The sequence below is a fragment of the Anarhichas minor genome, unplaced genomic scaffold (genome assembly GCF_050575085.1).
Source record: "Anarhichas minor isolate MPS153535 unplaced genomic scaffold, ASM5057508v1 ptg000008l, whole genome shotgun sequence".
Classification (NCBI taxonomy): Eukaryota; Metazoa; Chordata; class Actinopteri; order Perciformes; family Anarhichadidae; genus Anarhichas; species Anarhichas minor.
This window is the reverse complement of record NW_027466454.1, coordinates 1,395,352-1,415,000: the sequence shown is the minus strand read 5'-3', so window position 1 is coordinate 1,415,000 and position 19,649 is coordinate 1,395,352. Positions and strand designations below refer to the sequence as shown.

Here is a 19,649-nt window from a genome sequence, read left to right as displayed (position 1 = left end):
GTAAAGAAACAATAACTCAATAGTGTTTACATTTAGTGTTACTCACCAAGAACACATAGTGTGTATCCTTGATGTCATGTAACTTGTGTACTTCAGTAACGGCACTTCTGTGGTTATTTTAACCCAAACGATGATCTATTCCTAAACCTAACTAAGCCGTTTTGGAGCCTAATTCTAATTTCCTGTGAAGACGGAAGTTTATTTTGAAACTGACTTTGACACGTGTTGCAGGCTTTCGTAGGAAAACGCATGGAAAATGAGGAGTAACTTTTCATATGATATCATACGAACTGTTGTACGAGGATACGTTGAACAATGACATAGCCTTCAGTGCTGCAAAACAAGTTTGAATGGAAAATCAAATAGAATCTTGAACTTAAAATCGAAAGTCTCATCAATTCAAATCAAATTGTAGAAAAATCTGACAATCTTAGGGCTGGGTTTCGTTGAAAAGATTACAATACCCCTTCCCTCAAAGTAATAGCAATACCTATATGGTATGCAAATGGATTTGGGCTGTAGCCATCAGTGGAGCATAAAATTTATCATGTGTGTCAAGTTAGACTTTTATCATAATTACCGTGACAAATTAATCTCATGACAAATAAATCTAGACTGAGGAAAGGCTTTGTTAAAATGCATCAGTCAGTCAGTCCATACAGAAACTCATCAGAGGAATCAGGTTTCTCTGGTGTCCTACATGTGCTTTTCATATCAGCCATTGTCCCTCGGCAGATGGAACTTAACGATCCCACTGGGACACCTCAGTTGCAAAAAAGGAACCGGACTTAGGAAAGAAAGAATATTATATTATTATTGAGATGAATCAGTCTATGGCAATATGGAAAATATGAACTAGTACAGCATACACTTATAATATGCTCTCTCCAACAGGTGATTCCATTTGATGTTATCAGCTTGATAAGGATTAATGTCTTCATGGAGAGAGTTCAGTAAAAGAATGTCAGTTGCACTTAAAGAAAGAAAGAGGTCCCAATGCCGGCTCCGTTGGTCCTCTAACAGTTGGTCCAATGGCTGAAACACAAAGAAAGGACACGAGAAAAAAAAAGGAAAGAGAGAGTCACAAATCTGTTCGTCTTCATTCTAGTTTTTAATCCTTGCGTTAAGAGGATTGTGTGTATAATGTTAATGCCATCATGAGGGAAGATAGATTACACATGAACATGCAGATGTTGCACAGAGGGAAACACGCACGCACAAAATGTAAACCCATCTTTGCTGTGATACACTCACTAATCCTCCCTGGGTCAAAACGCAGGATTCCAGATTCTCTTCCAGAGAGACGGAGAGTTTCATTTTAGAACAGAGGAAATCGTGTAAAATCAAAGTGTTTCTTTTCAAACATTTAAAATATTTTTTCGGATGTGGAGCTGATGGAAAAGAGAGCTACAGAGCAGAGTGAGCCAACTGAGGCAGAATCTACTGAAGTGAAAAAAAGAGACTGCTTTTGCAAACATGCAAACTTACATTTGTCATGGCAGTGGGTGGGGGTAGAGGGTGGGGAGAGGGGCTTAGGAGCTTTGAGAGATGAAGCAAGAGAAGAGGAAGGACCCATCTGTTCCTATAGTGGCAGATAAAGGGAGAGTGAGAAGGAGGACAGACACAGAGGAGGAGGAGGAGGAAGGTAAGCATTGTCTTGTTAAATGCCATGTGAAGTCTGTATGCATGTGTTGTATAGACGTTAGATGTTGGAAGCCAGTGCCAGATGCTGACAATTTTGCATGTGTCAGAGTAATTTCAATTACTGGCACATATGTACTTGGGGAAAAAGGTGTGTACATGTTTTAGAATCTGTGCAGGACAGTAGCCAGGATTTTAGAAATGATTAGGTCACAAGTCTGAGCATCTCCAACCGTCCTCAGAAGCTTTTCTTTTAATCTTTTAAAAGATAAGTGCCGAGAATCAAACTTAGAATGAGATATGCTGATTCCTTTTTTTATTTAATTGCCTTGGTCTAAAACATGTTTAATTGAACTATATTGACTAAATACAAGTCTGGAATCAGCCTGTAAAGGTTCAGTTTTTTTTAAACCACAGCCATGAATGGGTGGACTGTTCTGTTCTGTCAAAGCACATTTCCAACACATTGACTGAATGTGTTCTGAATATTTTAAAGGTATACTCTAGTTCACATGTTCTGGGAAAGAAAGCTGCGTGTTGCACGTTGAAAGTATACTGTATAGGTAAAAAATTGTCATTTATGCTGTATTCTTCATTCGAATCCCCATAAACTTTCAAAAAGAGGTCACATCCAAATCAGCAATAGATGAAACAAAATGACCTCCACATGGGATTCATCAGTTTGTGTCCAGACAGTGTTGCAACAGTGTTCCCCATACAGTCTGCTTGGGGTCAAAACCAAACCAGACAACCTGTGCCTACTTGATGTGTGTTGTGATACAAAAAGCAAGTTATTCACAAAAAATATTATTATAAAAATGTATTTTCCAGAATTAATTTAATATTACCTTCAATTCAAGGGAGAATGTCTGCTGTACTCCTTTTGACTCTTGCCCTATACTGTCTTTGCTGCTTTCATGTAATTGCTTTAACACTCTCCTCCTCCTCCATTCACCCCTTCTGCTCTGCCCCCCATGCTTTAACTGAAATGGTATACCCTCTAACTTAATTAAATGAAGCATCTGACTGACACAGACACACACACACTCACATCCACCAGTGTCCTGTACAGCAGTCAGTGGTGCCCTCCCCTCCATGTTTTATGTTAATTTCCATCCATCTTGTGATTGCATCCGATATATTATCTCCCCAGTGGGAATACAGTATGGATGTTTCCCGCTAACTTCATTCGCTGATTGCTGACTCATTCAGGCTATTGTGACATTGGATGTCAAGGTGTTTCTTCCTGATTTTGCTGTGGGAGAATAGAGAGCTCTTCAGAACTGCCACCTCTATGGTTAAGGTGCAAAATCAAAGCATTAATGTAGCAGCAAACAACTATTTGTGAAGATATAGTGGATGTCGTCCTGAGCAGAGAATGAAGTCACCCTCTGTGTTTTTTTTTAATCAAAGCTTCTCTGTGCTTTGCTTATGTAGCTCTGTCAGCTCTGTTGTTTGCACTGTTTGGGCTGTTAGCACCATTAGCTTCTGGTCGCGTGCTTAGCCTGAATTTGGAATTTAGCACCTTTTAAGGTTTGGTTGAGCTTGCTAACTATAAGCAGGTGTAATCAATATGTTGTATGTGTTGCACCTACAGAGAACTAACACTGGAATCTGCAGCTCCCTTTGGCTTTATAGAGCTGTATACAGTTTCAGCTCATTGTTTAGCTGTCCAGCTACAACTTTACTGCACTGGGTCACTGGCACCACTCAATCAATCAATCAATCAATCAATCTATTTTACTTTTTTTTCACCATGAGCACCATGCGACAGCTGTAACATTGGAGAAAGGAGGACGATCCGTTAGAGCAGGCCTGGGCGTTGTACGGGCCGCGGGCCATATCCGGCCCGTTGGCTGCTGCCGACCGGTCCATGGGACATCAATGGGAGATTTGGAATAAAACGTAAATTTTGAAGGCGACTGTTGCTGTTTTTGTTCTCAATTTACCAACGTTAGTATGTTCGTGAATGTGTGCGAGCATGCATGTGTTGGTGATGCAGAGCGGTACGGACATCTGAGGCTTTGCTAGCTAAGCTGCAAAAGCAACATGCTCAGAAGATGTTGGTTCTCTTTGGATCGACCTACACATGTGAACAAACATTCTCTGTGATGAAGTTGAATTAATCCAGATCCTCTCTCACTGACCATCACCTGTCAGCTGTCCTTCACATCTCACCTCACATTCAACCTGACTTCAGTCACTCGTTCAAGCTCAACACAGACTAGAGTTCTTCACTGAACTGACAAATAGATAGAAAATTAGGTCATTGGACTACAAACAATAGTGATAAAAGTACTCATTTAGCAGAAACATGATACCTGTCAGTGTTTTACTATTATATATGGATATTACATTTGTATTTTTGTTTGGATCATTATTCCTTCTGCAGATTTAAGGTGGAGCTCATTTTAACTCCTTTATACTCTGTTGTTTAGTTTGGGTAGTTAGGAAGGGTTTTAAAAATGATAATGTTCAAAGTAACTAGTAACTAAAGCTGCCAGACAAATGGAGTGGAAGTACAAAGTTGAATAAAATGGAAATACTCAAGTAAAGAACCTTGAATTGTACAGTATATACAGTATAATATACGTATTTATTTGTTATATTCTACCACTAAACATAATATTTACTCTTACCACTCGCAGTTTATCAAAACCATACAATTTACTGCTTTTTTTTTTACAATTGTTTATCAATGAGGAGAGAGCATATGTGACTGCATATAGAGGCCTGGAGAAAAAGTGTTGCATCTTTTTACCTTTTTTGGGCAGCTGCTCCGAGTGCTTTTAGTTGAAACTCTCTGAACTTAACAGTTGACGTCCCAGTAGAAAATGGAGGGGAAGCTTGATTTGGCTGTGTCTGTCTATCCTGAGCCTTGGATATCCGACAGACAGTATTACAACAAAGACTGAAAAGCCCATTTGTACATACAAAGTAAGGGCAATTCACATGTTGCGTCTAGAAATGCGAGAAAAATGCCAGCCATGATACTTTCATCCTTTTATCCAAGGTGCTTGGCGAGTTGCGGTCCTGTCGTGCCAGCTGTTATTCAGTAACCAAAACCTGCACGCTGCAATGTCGATGATGAAACTGTGGTAATTTTAGACAGAAGCCTCACTGACTAAACTAAACAAAGTCGGAATTAAGATAAATGGATGCTTCACTGCTCTATTTATCTGCATTCATTTGACTGACCTTTCAACCAGATGTTGTGACGTCCTTGGACTGAAAGGATGAAGCAAGTCAAATAGTCTGTGGGAAAGACCGTGAAGCTCTGGATAGCCCTGTACTAAAATGATTAACGTCTCCTCCAAATATTTACCGTAGACTGATATTTACAGAAGAAATGGTTGTTCCTCGTCATATGATATTCAATGTGCGCTGCAGCATTTAAAAAATTGGTAATGCTTGCGCATCGCGATTGTAATGCTCCAGCTTTTGAGCGTGGCTTTCTTGAGTCTACATTGACAAAAATGTATTTGATGGCAAGAAAAACTATCTGAACGACGCTTGTCATGAGAGTGCATTACTCTATCATACAACAGCAGTTAGAGTGATGTGATGTCAAGATATTGTTTACATTGGAACTTTTTTTTTTAAAGCCTTTTGTTTTTTCAGCCTTTTTTGATGAAAAGTTGAGATGAAGCACCCCCCTGTGCTCTGTCAGTGCTTTTCTGCCATTTAATAGACTATATGGGCACCCACCCTCAGAGACTATAGCTGGTGAATGCAGTGCAGCATTTAGCAGCTAAAGAGAGATATTTGTGTCAGGAGTTGGTAGAGACAATTGGAATTACACTACGTCAGGAAGACACAAATTCAAATGAATGATAATATTATTACACTTATAACAGGTTCAAGCCTTAATCCTCATAGCTTCTTTCAGATGTAATTTTGCTGTATTCTGACAGTGTTAGCAGCTGTAATTGCAATTTGTCTCCAATTTTTTCTTTTTCTTTTCTTCAAGATGAAGATGTGGATTCTTTTTCTGTGCCTGAGCACTGGATGGGTGCAAACAGCCTCTTCTGTCGATACAACCCCCACACCCTCCCCTGCATCAGTGACACCCACTCAAGATGAGGGCACCCAACTTGTGGTAAAAGAAACAGCAAGCACATTTATAAGGAGCAAGGACTGCAAATGTTGAAATACATCGGTGTGAATCGCCTCAAAAAAACCTCTTCTCATTTATATCAACTCATTTTAACAACACATACCTAAACAGCCTTTATATTAATTAGCACTAACAGAAGCAACACGAGAGGTAGCTGACTATCTAGCTCATATTATTGGGCCGTGAGTCTGGATTTTGATTTTGGGTCTTAAGTCACCTGATAATGTTACTACAACTGATTTGTGCACTTCTACTCAATTCTCAATATAGAATATTTCATGGCTGCAAGCCTAGACAATTAACTAACACACTTCACACACATCACCAAGGTTAATATCGTTAACAATAAGGGTGCACAACAAGTATACCCTGCAACAGAATCCACACAGCACACATGCCTCTCTCGCTAACCCAACACACACGCACACATACACACACTTGAACCCGACACACAGACCGTGGCTCTCTTTGCTGCTCTGGTATCCAAGAAGAGGAGGGACAACATCCTGCTTTAATCCAGGTTCTCACGAAAAGCCCTGGATCAAATGTGTCCGTTTAGGTCCACAAACAGAAGTGAAGTCTCTGTGCAACCTGTTGCAGCTCGAGCTGGCTATGATATTTATGGCAGAAAATCCTTTGTTACACTCATTATTAATATTTCTGAAGAAATGTTTTCAATTTATAATAAACAGTAAGATATTTAATAAATAATAGACTACTGCTGGATATAGTAGCCTATGCTTTTTAAAGCTATTTTTCCAACAATTACAAGCGATGGGAATGTTTTAAAGATTTTAGAGACCTCCTGTTTAGGCTTTCAGAAGGTGTCAATTAATGGATCTCGGATCCCCCGAGACCTCCTGTATTTCCCAAATGCTTTTAGTGCCGACGACATGATGACGTCACAGTATCCGCTGGAGGCAAAACAAAGGAAACACTGAAGGCTAATAGGAAACACCTCAGAGTTGTAGACTAAAGTTACATCTCAAGAAAGTAATCTTGCTGTGTTGTTGGGTACGAGAATTAAAAGACTATGGCTCCAACTTAAAATTTTAATGAATAGCTTTGAGATGCAAACTGTGATTTGATGCTCTAGCGAGCTACGATATCGGCAAAGCGTTTCAGAGATGGAGTGAAAATGTTGCTTATAGGTTAACTTAGCCTTCTATGAACCGTAGCCGTCATGGCTGCTGCACCGCTTAGACAGAAGGATAGACTATTAAAGAGACGGGGTGAAAATATTGCAAATACGCTAGTGCTAACTGTAGCCACAGCTGTGAGCCTTTGTTTGTGGTTAGCAGAAGCTAAACTAATAATAACATTGTCTCTTCCTCTCTTCGTCAATATTCAACGGGCGTGTTCATACATATGTGTCCATGTAGCCTTAGCCTACCATGTCCATGACGCTGCGGAGCGCTTCATCCCAGTGTTTTATCAAAAAGGCGCTCCGAGCCCTTTTTTATGTTTCTATGACAACAGATCCCCGATCACCACGAGTACATGATATGCTAGCATTGGCCCTTCGCTTCTTGTTATCTATTTGGGTTACTATCTATTAGTTGACATGCATAGCCTCATGTATGGATAAGCTTTTCATCACTCAGTCTGACAACCACAATGTAAAAGCAAGGAGGACGATCCGTAGGAAACAACATGGTTATAATTGTGTCTGGTTGACTTATAAATCTTTATCAGATGTGTAAATGTCTGACCATTGAGTCAACGTGTATGGCTTGACTCTTTCTCCGCCCACAAAGATACGTCATCATGTATAACCAACTAACAGAAAAGAGGTCTATACATTCGTTTTGCAATAAATCCTCCCTCCATGAAGGTTATAATGTTCAGTTCTTGTTAAACCGTTATAGAGAAGTGTTGATTCAACTTTATGATTATTTAGGAGGCTGCCGTTTGCGGTGTTGTTGAACTGTACAGCATTATACAGAGAGTTGTTTTCTATTATTCACTTCATCCCATTTATGTCAAACAAGGGGAGGCATCGTTTGTCAAACACAATAGGTCCATGTGAAGACAACAATGCGAAAAGCATGCATGCCAAGATTGCATGCTAACAACATGTTAATTGATGCGAATCCCAATATGTAATTAATACCATAGTGGTCTATCATCTATTTGGTTTGTTGGATTCATATATTTTGAAATTTGAGGGAGTGGAACTTTGGATGAGATCAAACTTATTTGTTTTATCTTCAGGAAATTGGGTATATCTATGCAACCCTGTTCTCCACAAATCGACATACTGCTTTGTTATTATTGCTTTGCCCAATAACTTTGAGAAGAAATGTAATGGCTACCTTGATTACACTGGCAACCAGTGTACCTTAGTCAAGTGCTTTGAGTTGACTAACCTTAAAAAGCACATGGGTTCGGTATGATCATTTTGTGTTTGCTGTGAACAGTTTGAAGAATCTTTCCATGTATGTTTCCTCAGGTTTACAAGAACACTATATTTAGATGACGACCTGCTTTTCTCCACTCATAGGATTGGTTGATAAAGTATGGCTACCTCCCACCCTCAGACCCCTCCTCTGGTCAGCTGCAGGCCTGGACAGCTGTCACTAACGCTGTCAGGGCCATGCAGAGATTTGCAGGCCTCAAAGACACTGGAGTTGTAGGTAAGGGTTACAGACAGGGGCTGTGAAAAGCTGTATCGTTGCTTTTAAGATCAAACACCCTAATGTTCAGGCTACTCCTTCTTGCTTCCTCTGTGCTTTGGTGTATTTAGATGAGGAGACAATGGCGTTGATGAACAGTCCACGCTGCTCCCTACCTGACCAGGACAACCTATCCAAATCAACGGCCAACCAAGAAGGGAGCAACATGAGAAGGAGTAGAAGGGCCATCCCCATGTGGACCCGCAAGAACATTAACTGGAGGTTGGATGAGATTAATTTCTTGTAATCTACACCAGATTATGATCTGGTAAACTGGAACAAATCTGAGAATTTTCTATATTCAATTAGGACGGTCACCTTACTTTTTTGCTAGGGCTGGGTATTGTTTAAAAATATCCAATACAGTGCCATTACCAATACCTTTAAAGTGATACCATACCAATAGAGTAGGCTACTTTATTTAATTCCTTTTTTTTCTACTTTATTCAATACCCATTAAGCATTCAGTTAAGTAAATTGCCACCAATACACCGCATTATTTTCAGGCGTGTGGTGCAGCCATACATTTTGGTGGCATTGCTGAACTGCCAACTGTGTCAAATACACCGCACTCAACTTAACCACAGTGCAAACTGTATGGGTTGTAGCTGCTGCAGTAGATATTTTCTAGGGATTGAATGCAGGAATAAGAGGTGTTGGGAATAACATAGCCTGACACGGGTTATCAGCAATATGTTGGGAATGTAAAGGAGCGTGTTTGGGTTATCAGTATCTAAGAAACTAAATTCTTGACATCAATAGAATTATTAATGTCAGTAACAATTATTAATGATTATTAATAATAACGGGGCACCACCCTGCGTACAGGGACCAATAACCAAACGATAAACTAAGTCTCATAATTAGTGTTCACTCACAATGTCAATAGTCTGAGTACTATTACACATTCAGAGTGAAAGTGAAGGTTTAAGTTCGAGCAACAGACCACATATACAGCTATTATCACAATACACATGCACAAAGTAATCACAGACAGCTGCTCTTTAAAATATAACAGAGTTTATTACGTTCTAATACCAATGACCTAGTCAACTAATATCTAAACTAACAACAACTATGAGCACGCTATCTAAAATCAACAGACTTGAAAAGAGGGGGGGGGGTGTGTGTGTGTGTGTGTGTGTGTAGGGGGAGGAGCGAGGAAACAGCTCAGCGACGTATGACGTAGTTGGGACGTGGTGACGTCTCTCATGCGCGAGACTCAAAATGGCGGATAGCCAACAGAAGACCCGGCGTCTATACGTGCCGGTAGCCGTTTAGCACGTAGCTACATTAGCTCAAAGCTATGTGTGTGTGTGTGTGTGTGTGTGTGTGTGTGTGTGTGTGTGTGTGTGTGTGTGTGTGTGTGGATTAGTAAAAGAGAAGGGAAAGGAACAAAACAAAATGAAATAAAACAAAAGATTAAGATCCTCCGCGCCGCGCTGGAGTTCGGTAAACTGTTCTCCCAGCCAGAGGAGCAAGAACCGGGCTCTTTGTCACAGACGCAGTTCCGACCTCTGACCTGAGACGCAGTCCCCGACCTCACTGCGGCTGTCTCGACACGAATCACAGTAGCATGGAATACACAGTAACTTCTACACAACACTAGCAATTTCAGCGATCGCCAGTGTCGGTGATCATAAAGCATACACCACGTTATAAAAATGAACAGTACTTTAAGCACACAAACAAGATAAAATAAACACAAATGAACTCTCTCTAACTCTGCCCAGAATCTATTTCGCCTTACGGTACGATGCACTCGTGTTGGTTGAGGGGGGGGGGGGATTCTTCTGAGCTTCCGTGGGCTCGGGCAGCGCGGATGCGGGCCGCGGGAGGTGTTCTCTCGGTAGGAGAGAATCACTTCGTCTGGATAAGGGATTTTCCCGTCCTTATGGCCAGAGCAAACGAGGCGCTTGGTGGACAGTGGAAGTTCTCTCTCTCTTTCTCTGAAGAAGTCTTGCTTCTTCACTTCTGCAGGACTAAAAAGGGATTCGCTTCGTGGATACGAACAAAGATAAAATAGACAGTTTGGTGAATTCGGCCAGCGAATATAAACTGTTAGACCTAGGTTTTGACTCAAGAGGGGAACAACGTTGCATGTGTGCCTCCTGCTACCCCGGAGGGATCGATGGAAAAAGCATTGAGGTGGGGGTTGCAGGTAGTTTTGTAGAACGGTGGCTGAACCACAGGGGTCCTGGGTTGTCTTGGCTCTTGGCCAATTAGATTGCAGCGCTGCTTTCAGGTAACTTCAGGAACACAGTTTTTTTGGGGGGAGGAAACTCACACCCTAATGTGAATTTCTTCAGAGTTGGGGTTTGGTGCTCATCAAACTACAATCAGGATGAAACCTTTGCTTGCAAAAGGGAAGACCTGACTCTCTTTGTTCCACAGCACATGTCGAAGCCATTTAGTCAGATCCCAACAGAGGTATTTCAGTCGAAAACCTTTAGGGCTATCGAGTACCGATACCCAGCCCTATTTTTAACAGACACACATTTATTTGCTTCAAGTCATCTTAAACGGTATGTTCTTTCTCTCCGTCTTTCTCTTACATACACAAACTCACGCTGTTACATTCTTAGGTTGCGCTCATACCCCTCTTCTTCCCATCTGTCCCGGGAAACAATCCGCTCGCTGGTCTTTTATGCTCTCAGAGTGTGGGCAGAGCCAACCGCCTTGGAGTTCCACGAGGTTAGTACGTTTGACTAATGCTGCATCATTGATGTATGGGAAAGATGGTCAAAATGAGTCCCCTACAGGGGGACTCCTACAGAGTCTGGCTAACTGTCAGGCATCCTTTCTATTGCCCGCTCTCTTCAGGTGGGAAGCCCAGAAACAGCTGAACTACAGGTAGACTTCCACCAGGGCTATCACGGTGATGGCTATCCCTTTGATGGGGCAGGCGGTGCAGTCGGCCATGCTTTCTTCCCATCAGACACTGCCCGGGCAGGAGGAGTTCATCTGGATGCAGAGGAGGAGTGGACCTTCAGACAGCCAGGTGGAACAATGTTCAGAAAACTTCTGCATCTTTTAATATTATTACATCTTTATTGCACAGTGATGTCCAGGCTCTAACTAGACTCTGCTGCTAGCTGTTGCCACATCTATCACATTTACAGTGATTACATGCTCTATAGACTTTGTACAACGGATAACTAATGGATTGCCATAAAATTTGCTGACGATATTCATGGTCCCCAGAGAATTGTAACCTTTTCATGTTTTTTTTTCACTTGCACAACACGCTAAATGATGTAATAGATCAGTTGCCATGACATTTGCGCAGTACATTCAGGTGACTCCAACCTGTTTGGTAGTGGTACCCTGAGGTCAAATCTAAGAAACGCTACGCTGTCATTATATTGTTTGTTCTATCCAACAGCTCTACCTTGTGGGAAGTAATGGACATTGCATCCTTTAGTAGCTGCTTACAGGGCTTTTGGTGAAATCAGACATTGCCCCCCATCACAATCACTCCCTGACCAAGAGTGAAAGATAAGACTAGATATTAGAACTACACACACCTACATATTGTAATGTGCTCATTGTTCTCTTTATCTGCCTTTTTGTCTTCCCTCCTTCTTCCTCCCCAGCCTCTGAGGGTACTGACCTGTTTACAGTGTTGGTCCATGAGTTTGGCCATTCACTGGGCCTTTCCCACTCCTCATCTCGCCACTCAGTGATGAGGCCGTACTATCAGGGTCCTGCAGGAGACCCTCTCCACTACCACCTGGGACCTCATGATCTGGAGCACATCACCCAGCTCTACGGTAAGGCTTTTTGTCCAAGCAACAATTGACCTTTCTTATGACTGTGTTTAAAAAGTCTGAATTTCCACTATGACAATTTAGTGTGTAAACATCATTTTTGGTCACATAATAATTAATCCTTTTCATGGTAAGTATGTGAGGAGGCATATATCGTAAGAACCAAATTGCATTCCAACATCGTCAGAGAAAGAAGACATAATGACTTCATTATTATGAGTTAAAGCTGGGGTAGGTAACACTGGAGAAATCAACAAGAGTAAGCTAGATTTTCACCCAGCCCAGTGTTGCCAACTCTTTTCCATTGAAAGTAGCTAGCAGCACTAGTTCTAAAAGTTTATGAATCTTGCGAGAAAGTGGCCACGTCGGCAACACTGAGCCTGTCCCTTGAGGCCTACCTCCAAAGCTACTCTCCCAAAATTATCATTATGAATGTAAACATATCATAATGAATTATATGGCTATTGTTAGAACTCACTGCTGTCAATCTAACAGCATGTGGAAGACTCTGGTGGAAGGGTTAGACTCTGGTGACGCGCAATGAGTGCACACAGGTGGACAGGCCTGTCTAATCATTTCATTGGGGCTAAAATGATTGGATGGACTTATTACAGTCCTGTGATAGCCATAGACGCCAGCTTTTTTATTTTGTTTTGTCAGTGAATTTGATTTATTGATAGCTGTCTAGACGTAAAGAGAATTTCAACAAATGTAACAAAACATGTTTATAAAATCGTTACCCATCCTAGCTTTAACATCTTCAGATAGTAAAAAGGGCCACACAATGCATACAGTTGGAGCTTTCTGTCAACCAATTGAGTGGACTAACCTCTGGTGTGTTATTGAGTAAGTTCAGACAGACATTGCCATTTCTTGTCGGAAGCAAGGATCATTTTATTGGTCAACACTACACCTGGCATTCTGTTGGTTGGGGAATTTTGATAGTTGTTGCACAAAAACAATCGAAGAGCAGAGGAGAAATAATCTTAGCAGAGAAGAAATGTGGGAGCAGAGGCACACAGAAGCAGCACAATTGGGAGGAGAAGGGCTGAAGCTGGAACACAGGAAATCTGTGCAAGCAATAATATATCTGTGTGCAAGCATACAGTTTGAACAGAAAGTGCAAGCAGGGGCTATTTGAGTCTGAGGACAGGGTTTTGAGGGAGAGCATTACAAATTCTGAAGTGAAATCAGATTAAAGGACCTCGCTCTTGATTAAAGATGGGGAAAAAAAGCTCCTTATTTGACTAAACTCTCTTATTGTAATAAACAGATACGAACTGATTCTGGTGGTCATCGATAATCAGTAGACACATCAGATGTCTTCACCTTCTTCATGAATGTATAAAAAGGAACTGGATATGCGGCCCTGGTTCATATATGAAAGTTGCTCAGCAGCACATGAAGCAAAAAAAGTTCAACTTCCAAGTACAGAATTCAGATGAAAATACCGGGAGATTTTGGCGAACATTGGGCCCAAAGAGCAAGCACACAAGCCTTTCTCCTAACCCCGCCTCCCTGCCCTTGGTCTAGCCTCGTTATCGGGCTCATTCACATGAATGGAACAAGGAAAACTCTGCATTCGGCTATTAGTGCATTTTACAACTTGACAACTTAATCATTAAATTATAGGCTATTAAAGTGTCCTACTGGGAAGTTGATTTACCTAAAAGAGAAAATCCGCTGAGCTACATACATCTCTTTCCTAATGTAAGTCTATGGGGAAAAGTATTTTTGAGCCCAATGGTATCACATGATGGACCTGGAAATTGTAATTCCACCGTTTGGTCAATATGTAAAGTTAGCTTCAAAATCTGGCGCTCTTTCTGGGGGCTTGGATTATAGATCAATACGACATTATCTGACACCGTTTAATATATTGATCACTGAGAGACAGTTTAAGATATTTGGAAAAATCATGAAATAATTATTGCTTTGCAAAAAAGAAAACAAGTGGTGTGTGGTCACTACAACAAACACTAATTATTGCTTCATCATTACTGTCAAGAGTGTAAAGCTACTTCATTGCCATTAGATGTAAATTGATTTTTTGTTTTAGGTCAAAGGAAACAGCTGCTGGCCACTGATGCTCCTCCCCTTGCCCCAGACCCTCAGCTGCGCCACAGAGACAGCCACCAGCATCATAGACATGGGTATGACTTACAGTATGACTTACAAGACTGCGTCAATAGATTAAGAGATATTTTCACTTTGGAGCCATACTGTATAAGAATGCACCGATCCAACTCTTTCAGTCCCAATTCTGATACCTGGACTTTGGGTATCGGCGATACTGAGTACCGATCTGTTGCTAGTGTTAATAATTAATGATTAATGATAAGATGTATCCCTCATTTTGTGGAAGTAACTGGAATCATTCTTTTATGTGTAAGGCAACACCAGGCTTGACTTAAACACTGCTTTCTTAACTTTGTAAAACAAAATACAACAAATATATACATAGATATGATTTTTTATTTATTATTAGAATAATTAATCGTACACCAGCAACTTCATAAAAAATCTTCAAATTACAATTCAAGTGTAAAACATTTAAATGCAGCAACAAATTGGGCAAAACATATAAATAAGATTCCAGCATATAATGTGTATAGTGTAAAAAAAAAGGAATTGCATAGATCTTCCCCATTGTCATCGATATCCAATCCAGACATTTTTTGGTTTTGTCTTCGCTTTACCCGCCAGTGAAAATAGCAAAAAAATGTCATTATAGATTTGAATCTGTATTGTCATTTTAGTCACAATATTTTATGTATTCAGTCACAGTTATTGTTTTTTCAACGTCACGTCTTTGTCATGAAAAAAAAAGTTGTTGACAAATTCGTAATTTGCTCTAAATCAGATAGTATTCATTTTTAAGTATTGACTAAAGGTGTTTTTATCTTTCCGAATGACGGCATGAAGCTCTTTAAATACGTTTTGCTGTATGTTTTCTCCCTTAAGCCCCTTCATTGATCGCTGTAACACCAGTTTTGATGCTGTGGCTAGGATCCGAGGAGAGACTTTCTTCTTCAAAGGTCTGAATACACCACAAATTGAATCGTTTTGCATGTCAAATTAGAAAAAATACATTAATAAGTACTCTGTGAAGGTGAAAGCTGTCTACTACATTCTGTCGTCCTCCAGGTCTGACGATGTGGCGAGTCAATGGTGGGGGCTTGGTATCTGGTCATGGGGCTTCAGTCAGACGGCTGTGGAGGGGTCTACCTCCTGACCTCCCTCGGCTTCACGCTGTGCTGGAGAGACAGTCAGATCATGCCATCATTTTCATCAGTGGTATAATCCAATAATGTTATTCCAGTATGAAAGTTACGCATGAATGAATAAATGAATCAGTTACTGAGCCAATTCACAGGAGATTGAATAAAGACTAGAAGATAATACATTTCACTGACTCATGAAATGACACAGCAAAACGGTGTTCATGTTGAAAGCTGTTTGCTACCCAGTTTTAGTTTCTCTGAAACCATCTGGATCAACTCAATACATTTTCCAAAGCAATAGTATTAACCATCCACCCACAGCTAGAATTGTATTTTATGATTGTGGAGTGAATCATGTAAACCAGTGGTTCTCAACTGGTCTGGCTGCGGGACCCACCATCACCCCTTAATGACAAGCCGCGACCCAAATCGAGGAAAATGTTCAACTTCTCAAATGTATTTAATGTAAAGATGGTGCAGTTTGAACCTGAGCTGAAGATGTCCTCTGCAGTCGTAGTGTAGGGAGCTCTCTTGTGCAGAGAAATTGTTCCTGTCAGTCCCCGTCCCACACATGTTTCATGTAAACGAGTAAAACTGTTTTGTTTGTTATGTCTGTAGATTCGTCCATTTGTAATGCAAAATGACCACTTGCCTTAATTCGAGCTGTGGTCTGTTGTTTGATGTCATCCGACATGTCTTCAATCCGTCTACTTATAGTGTCATTTGACAGAGGTATAGTTTTCAGTTCATCCCCTGCTGATATTAGCATTACAAGACATTAATGCCAAATATTGTTAAGGAGTGTGAATAGACGGCACTCCGCTGCATAAAAAATCCCCTTCAAAATAAAAGCACAGGATTATTATTTTATTTTTTTTCAGGCAAAGGCCCGCGACCCACTGAAAACGGGTCTGCGACCCACTTTTGGGTCGTGACCCACCAGTTGAGAGTCACTGACTGACCCACTAACCTATTCAGGTCATGTCTTCCTGCAGGTTCCCAGTTCTGGCTGTTCAGGGATCTGTCCCTGCAGGAAGGCTACCCTCAGCCCCTGTCTGCCCTTAGGATGGGGGTGAGCTTAGCTGCAGCAGATGAGGATGATGAGGCTATAGCAGGGAGGTGGGGCCTGATCTGGGACCCAGAGCAGGGCCCCGTGTGGGGGGACATAGGAGACCCTGAGGATAAGAAGCAAGAAGACAACTGGACTCAGTTGCTCAGAGAGGGTGTCAGTGGCATAACCACAGACAACGATGGTGAGGACAGCAATCATGTTTGTGATGGTGTTTCATTTTTGATACGTCTATCCTTATAAGGACCAGATGACCTGACAAGTTTGAGTTTCATGTCGTTGTTTAGCTATCTGGTTTCAACTTCACTGTTCTGGTTCACTCCTATCGCTCTCACATCAACGTTTTCAGAGACAAAGCTGCAAAAAGCCACTGTTCACTACCTGCTCAGCAGCAAACAGCAGACAGACACAGTTAGAGACTAGCTGGTGAACATAGTGGAGCATTTTAAAGATTTAACATTTTAAAGAGACATATGTTTCTCAGAAGTTGGTGGAGAGCAAAAACAGAGCTAAAAGAGAATTAATATATTTGACTGGCATATAATTAGCATTAAATGAATGCTAATGAGTTTGCTGTATGTGTAAATAAGCAACTGTTTGCTGACAAGTTCACCGTGTCAATATAAGTTTACATGACCAGAGGTTTTACATAAGAAGGGTGTTATCTTCAGTATAGGACCCATAGTAAAGTTGTGCATTATCTTTATCATTATTCTCGAGTTTAATTATTGACAAATTAGAAAGCAACCACAGGATGGTATGTAGTTGGACATTGACAGTTCATTTTTGTCTACACTGATTGCTTTTTTAAAGATATTTAGTTTTTTGAACATAGCTATAACAATGGAAAGTATGTATCAGAGCACATGTGAAAAATGTCTGATATAGTTCAGATCAAGTAAAGAAGATGAATCATGAGATGCAAAAAAGGGAGGAAGAGGGTGTAAAAGCAAGCAAGCGCTTTGAATCTGTTGTGACTGTTACACAGGATAAAATTACATTTGTTATAGAGTGCTACAAAATAGTCAAAAACATGCAGGTTGTTGGTTCTGAAAACGTCTCCCCCTCTTCTTCAGGCTCTGTCTATCTCTTCAAAGGAGGCTCCTACTGGAAGTTTGCGTTTCCAGGCTCCTCATTGCATGACGGATTCCCACGCTCCTCTACTGCGGACTGGCTGGATTGCCCTGACTCTTCCCCATCCACACCTGAGGTGGACGACCTCTCCTTGTCTCTGTCTCCGCCTGCAGGAAGACAGAAGCTCAGGGAGACATGGAGGGAGGAGAGAGAGAAGGAGGAAGAAGGAGGAAGGAGGGGGGGCCATGGAAAGGACAGACATGGATATAAACATAAAGACATGCTGGACAAAGATACACCCATCTGGACCACATGCACTTGCCAAAATGGAGCTCTTGGTGGCAGGCCAACATCTGTTATTGCTGCCTCCCTGCTGAGTACATGGACACTGTTGGCTATTTAAAGCTGCACAAGACAATAAAAAGCATCTGTCTTATCAGGAGGCGGGGCTGTATAGAGAATAGAAACTTACCTACATTCACCATGTGCATTCACTACACTGCCTACTGACCATTAACCCTCATTTCCGCTCTTTCTAGTCTTGTGGGTTCTGTACAAAGCTGGAGTCAGGATGTGGTTAACCTAGCTAAGCATAAAGACGGGAGGCAGGGGGAAATAGCTTACCTGATGATTTGGTAAATGGTAAATGGACTTGTACTTTTATAGTGCCGGTCTAGTCGACCGACCACTCAAAGCGCTTTAACACTACATGTCATTCACCCATTCACACCCGTTCAAACACTGATGGCAGGCTACCATGGAAGGTGCCACCATCCATCAGGGCTAGTTAAGCTTTCAAACCAATATTCACACACCGATGGTACAGCCTTTCAGGAGGAATTTGGGGTTAAGTGTCTTGCCCAAGCACACATTGAAATGGTCTGGAGGAGTAGGGGATCGGACCGCCTATCTTCTGATTGATGACCAGGTCGGTGAGCAGATTTTAGTTTAGTCTCTGTACAACCCCGATAGTAAAACCTGGCAACCTCACTGTGATGACAAGAGTCCAGCTGTTGTTTGCCAAGGAATACAGTAGCTCCAGCACATGATTCACTCTAAAACCACCAATAATTGTGACATTATTATTATATTTCTGTTTGTGTTTGGGTTAAGCAAACAAGATGTCAACTGAAGACCTCTTGTGATGGGATCACACCAGCCCGGACGCCAAATTGGACCAGGGGCGTAAAGTTGTGGTGCCATTGGCCCCTTCCCCACTTCCTACCTCCCTACTTAAGGTGTCCTTGCTTGGACCACAGCCATCTTCAAACCTGGCCTTCATTTTGATTTCAACTACATACCTGTAAAGTTTTATGACACCAATTTGGGCCAGGGTCGTAAAGTGTCAAGGCCAATGGCCCCTTCACCCCCCTTGCTCGGACCACAACCATCTTCAGACTCGACCTTCATTTTGATCCCAGCTACACACCTGTAAAGTTTCGTGACTGCATCTTACACAGCTATTGCATTGACCAAATCTGTTCGCATACACACAGAAATATATACACCTAGCAAAGCACTCAAAACCACTTCTGTGGTTTTGCCATGATCTGAATCGGAACCGCGACCCGACCCCGGATAAGCGGAGGAAAATGGATGGATGGATGAATCGGAAACCGTTTATTGCCAATGTATGTTGCACATACAAGGATTTTGTCATGGCGGGTGGTGCATAACATTAAACAATAACATTAAACAATCAACGCAGTGCAATAAATAGAAAAATATTAAAGTCTACAATAGAATATAAAAGAATATAAAATAAAGTGCACAACAAACAGATAACAGGACTATAAACAAGTATGATGAAGTGTAATGTTAAAAGTGTCAAGTGTGTTTAAATAAAGAGACAGAGAAGGGATGCGCAGGCAAGTGACCGGTAGGAAATCGTCCTGGGGATGACAGAGTCAGTGGGGGTCCCGGGCTTTGTTGATGAGCCCGACTGCCAACAGGAAGAAACTGTTAGTGTGGCGTGAGGTCTTGGTCCTGATGGACCGCAGCCTCCTGCCAGATGGAAGGGGCACGAACAGTTTATGTCCAGGGTACGAGGGGTCGGCTAAAAGGGAATATTTCTTTCTA

At 41.5% G+C, this 19,649-nt stretch overlaps 1 protein-coding gene across 1 annotated transcript; it reads left to right on the top strand.

The window, feature by feature from the left end:
- Positions 1-4,999: 4,999 nt before the first annotated feature.
- Positions 5,000-17,973, top strand: mmp17b (matrix metallopeptidase 17b). Its single transcript, XM_076086781.1, has 11 exons — positions 5,000-5,740; positions 8,262-8,394; positions 8,505-8,655; positions 11,019-11,127; positions 11,257-11,434; positions 12,030-12,206; positions 14,263-14,356; positions 15,168-15,241; positions 15,351-15,500; positions 16,423-16,680; positions 17,573-17,973. The coding sequence occupies exons 1-11, from the start codon at positions 5,612-5,614 to the stop codon at positions 17,971-17,973; spliced, it is 1,854 nt and encodes a 617-aa protein (XP_075942896.1). The 5' UTR covers positions 5,000-5,611.
- Positions 17,974-19,649: the final 1,676 nt, after the last annotated feature.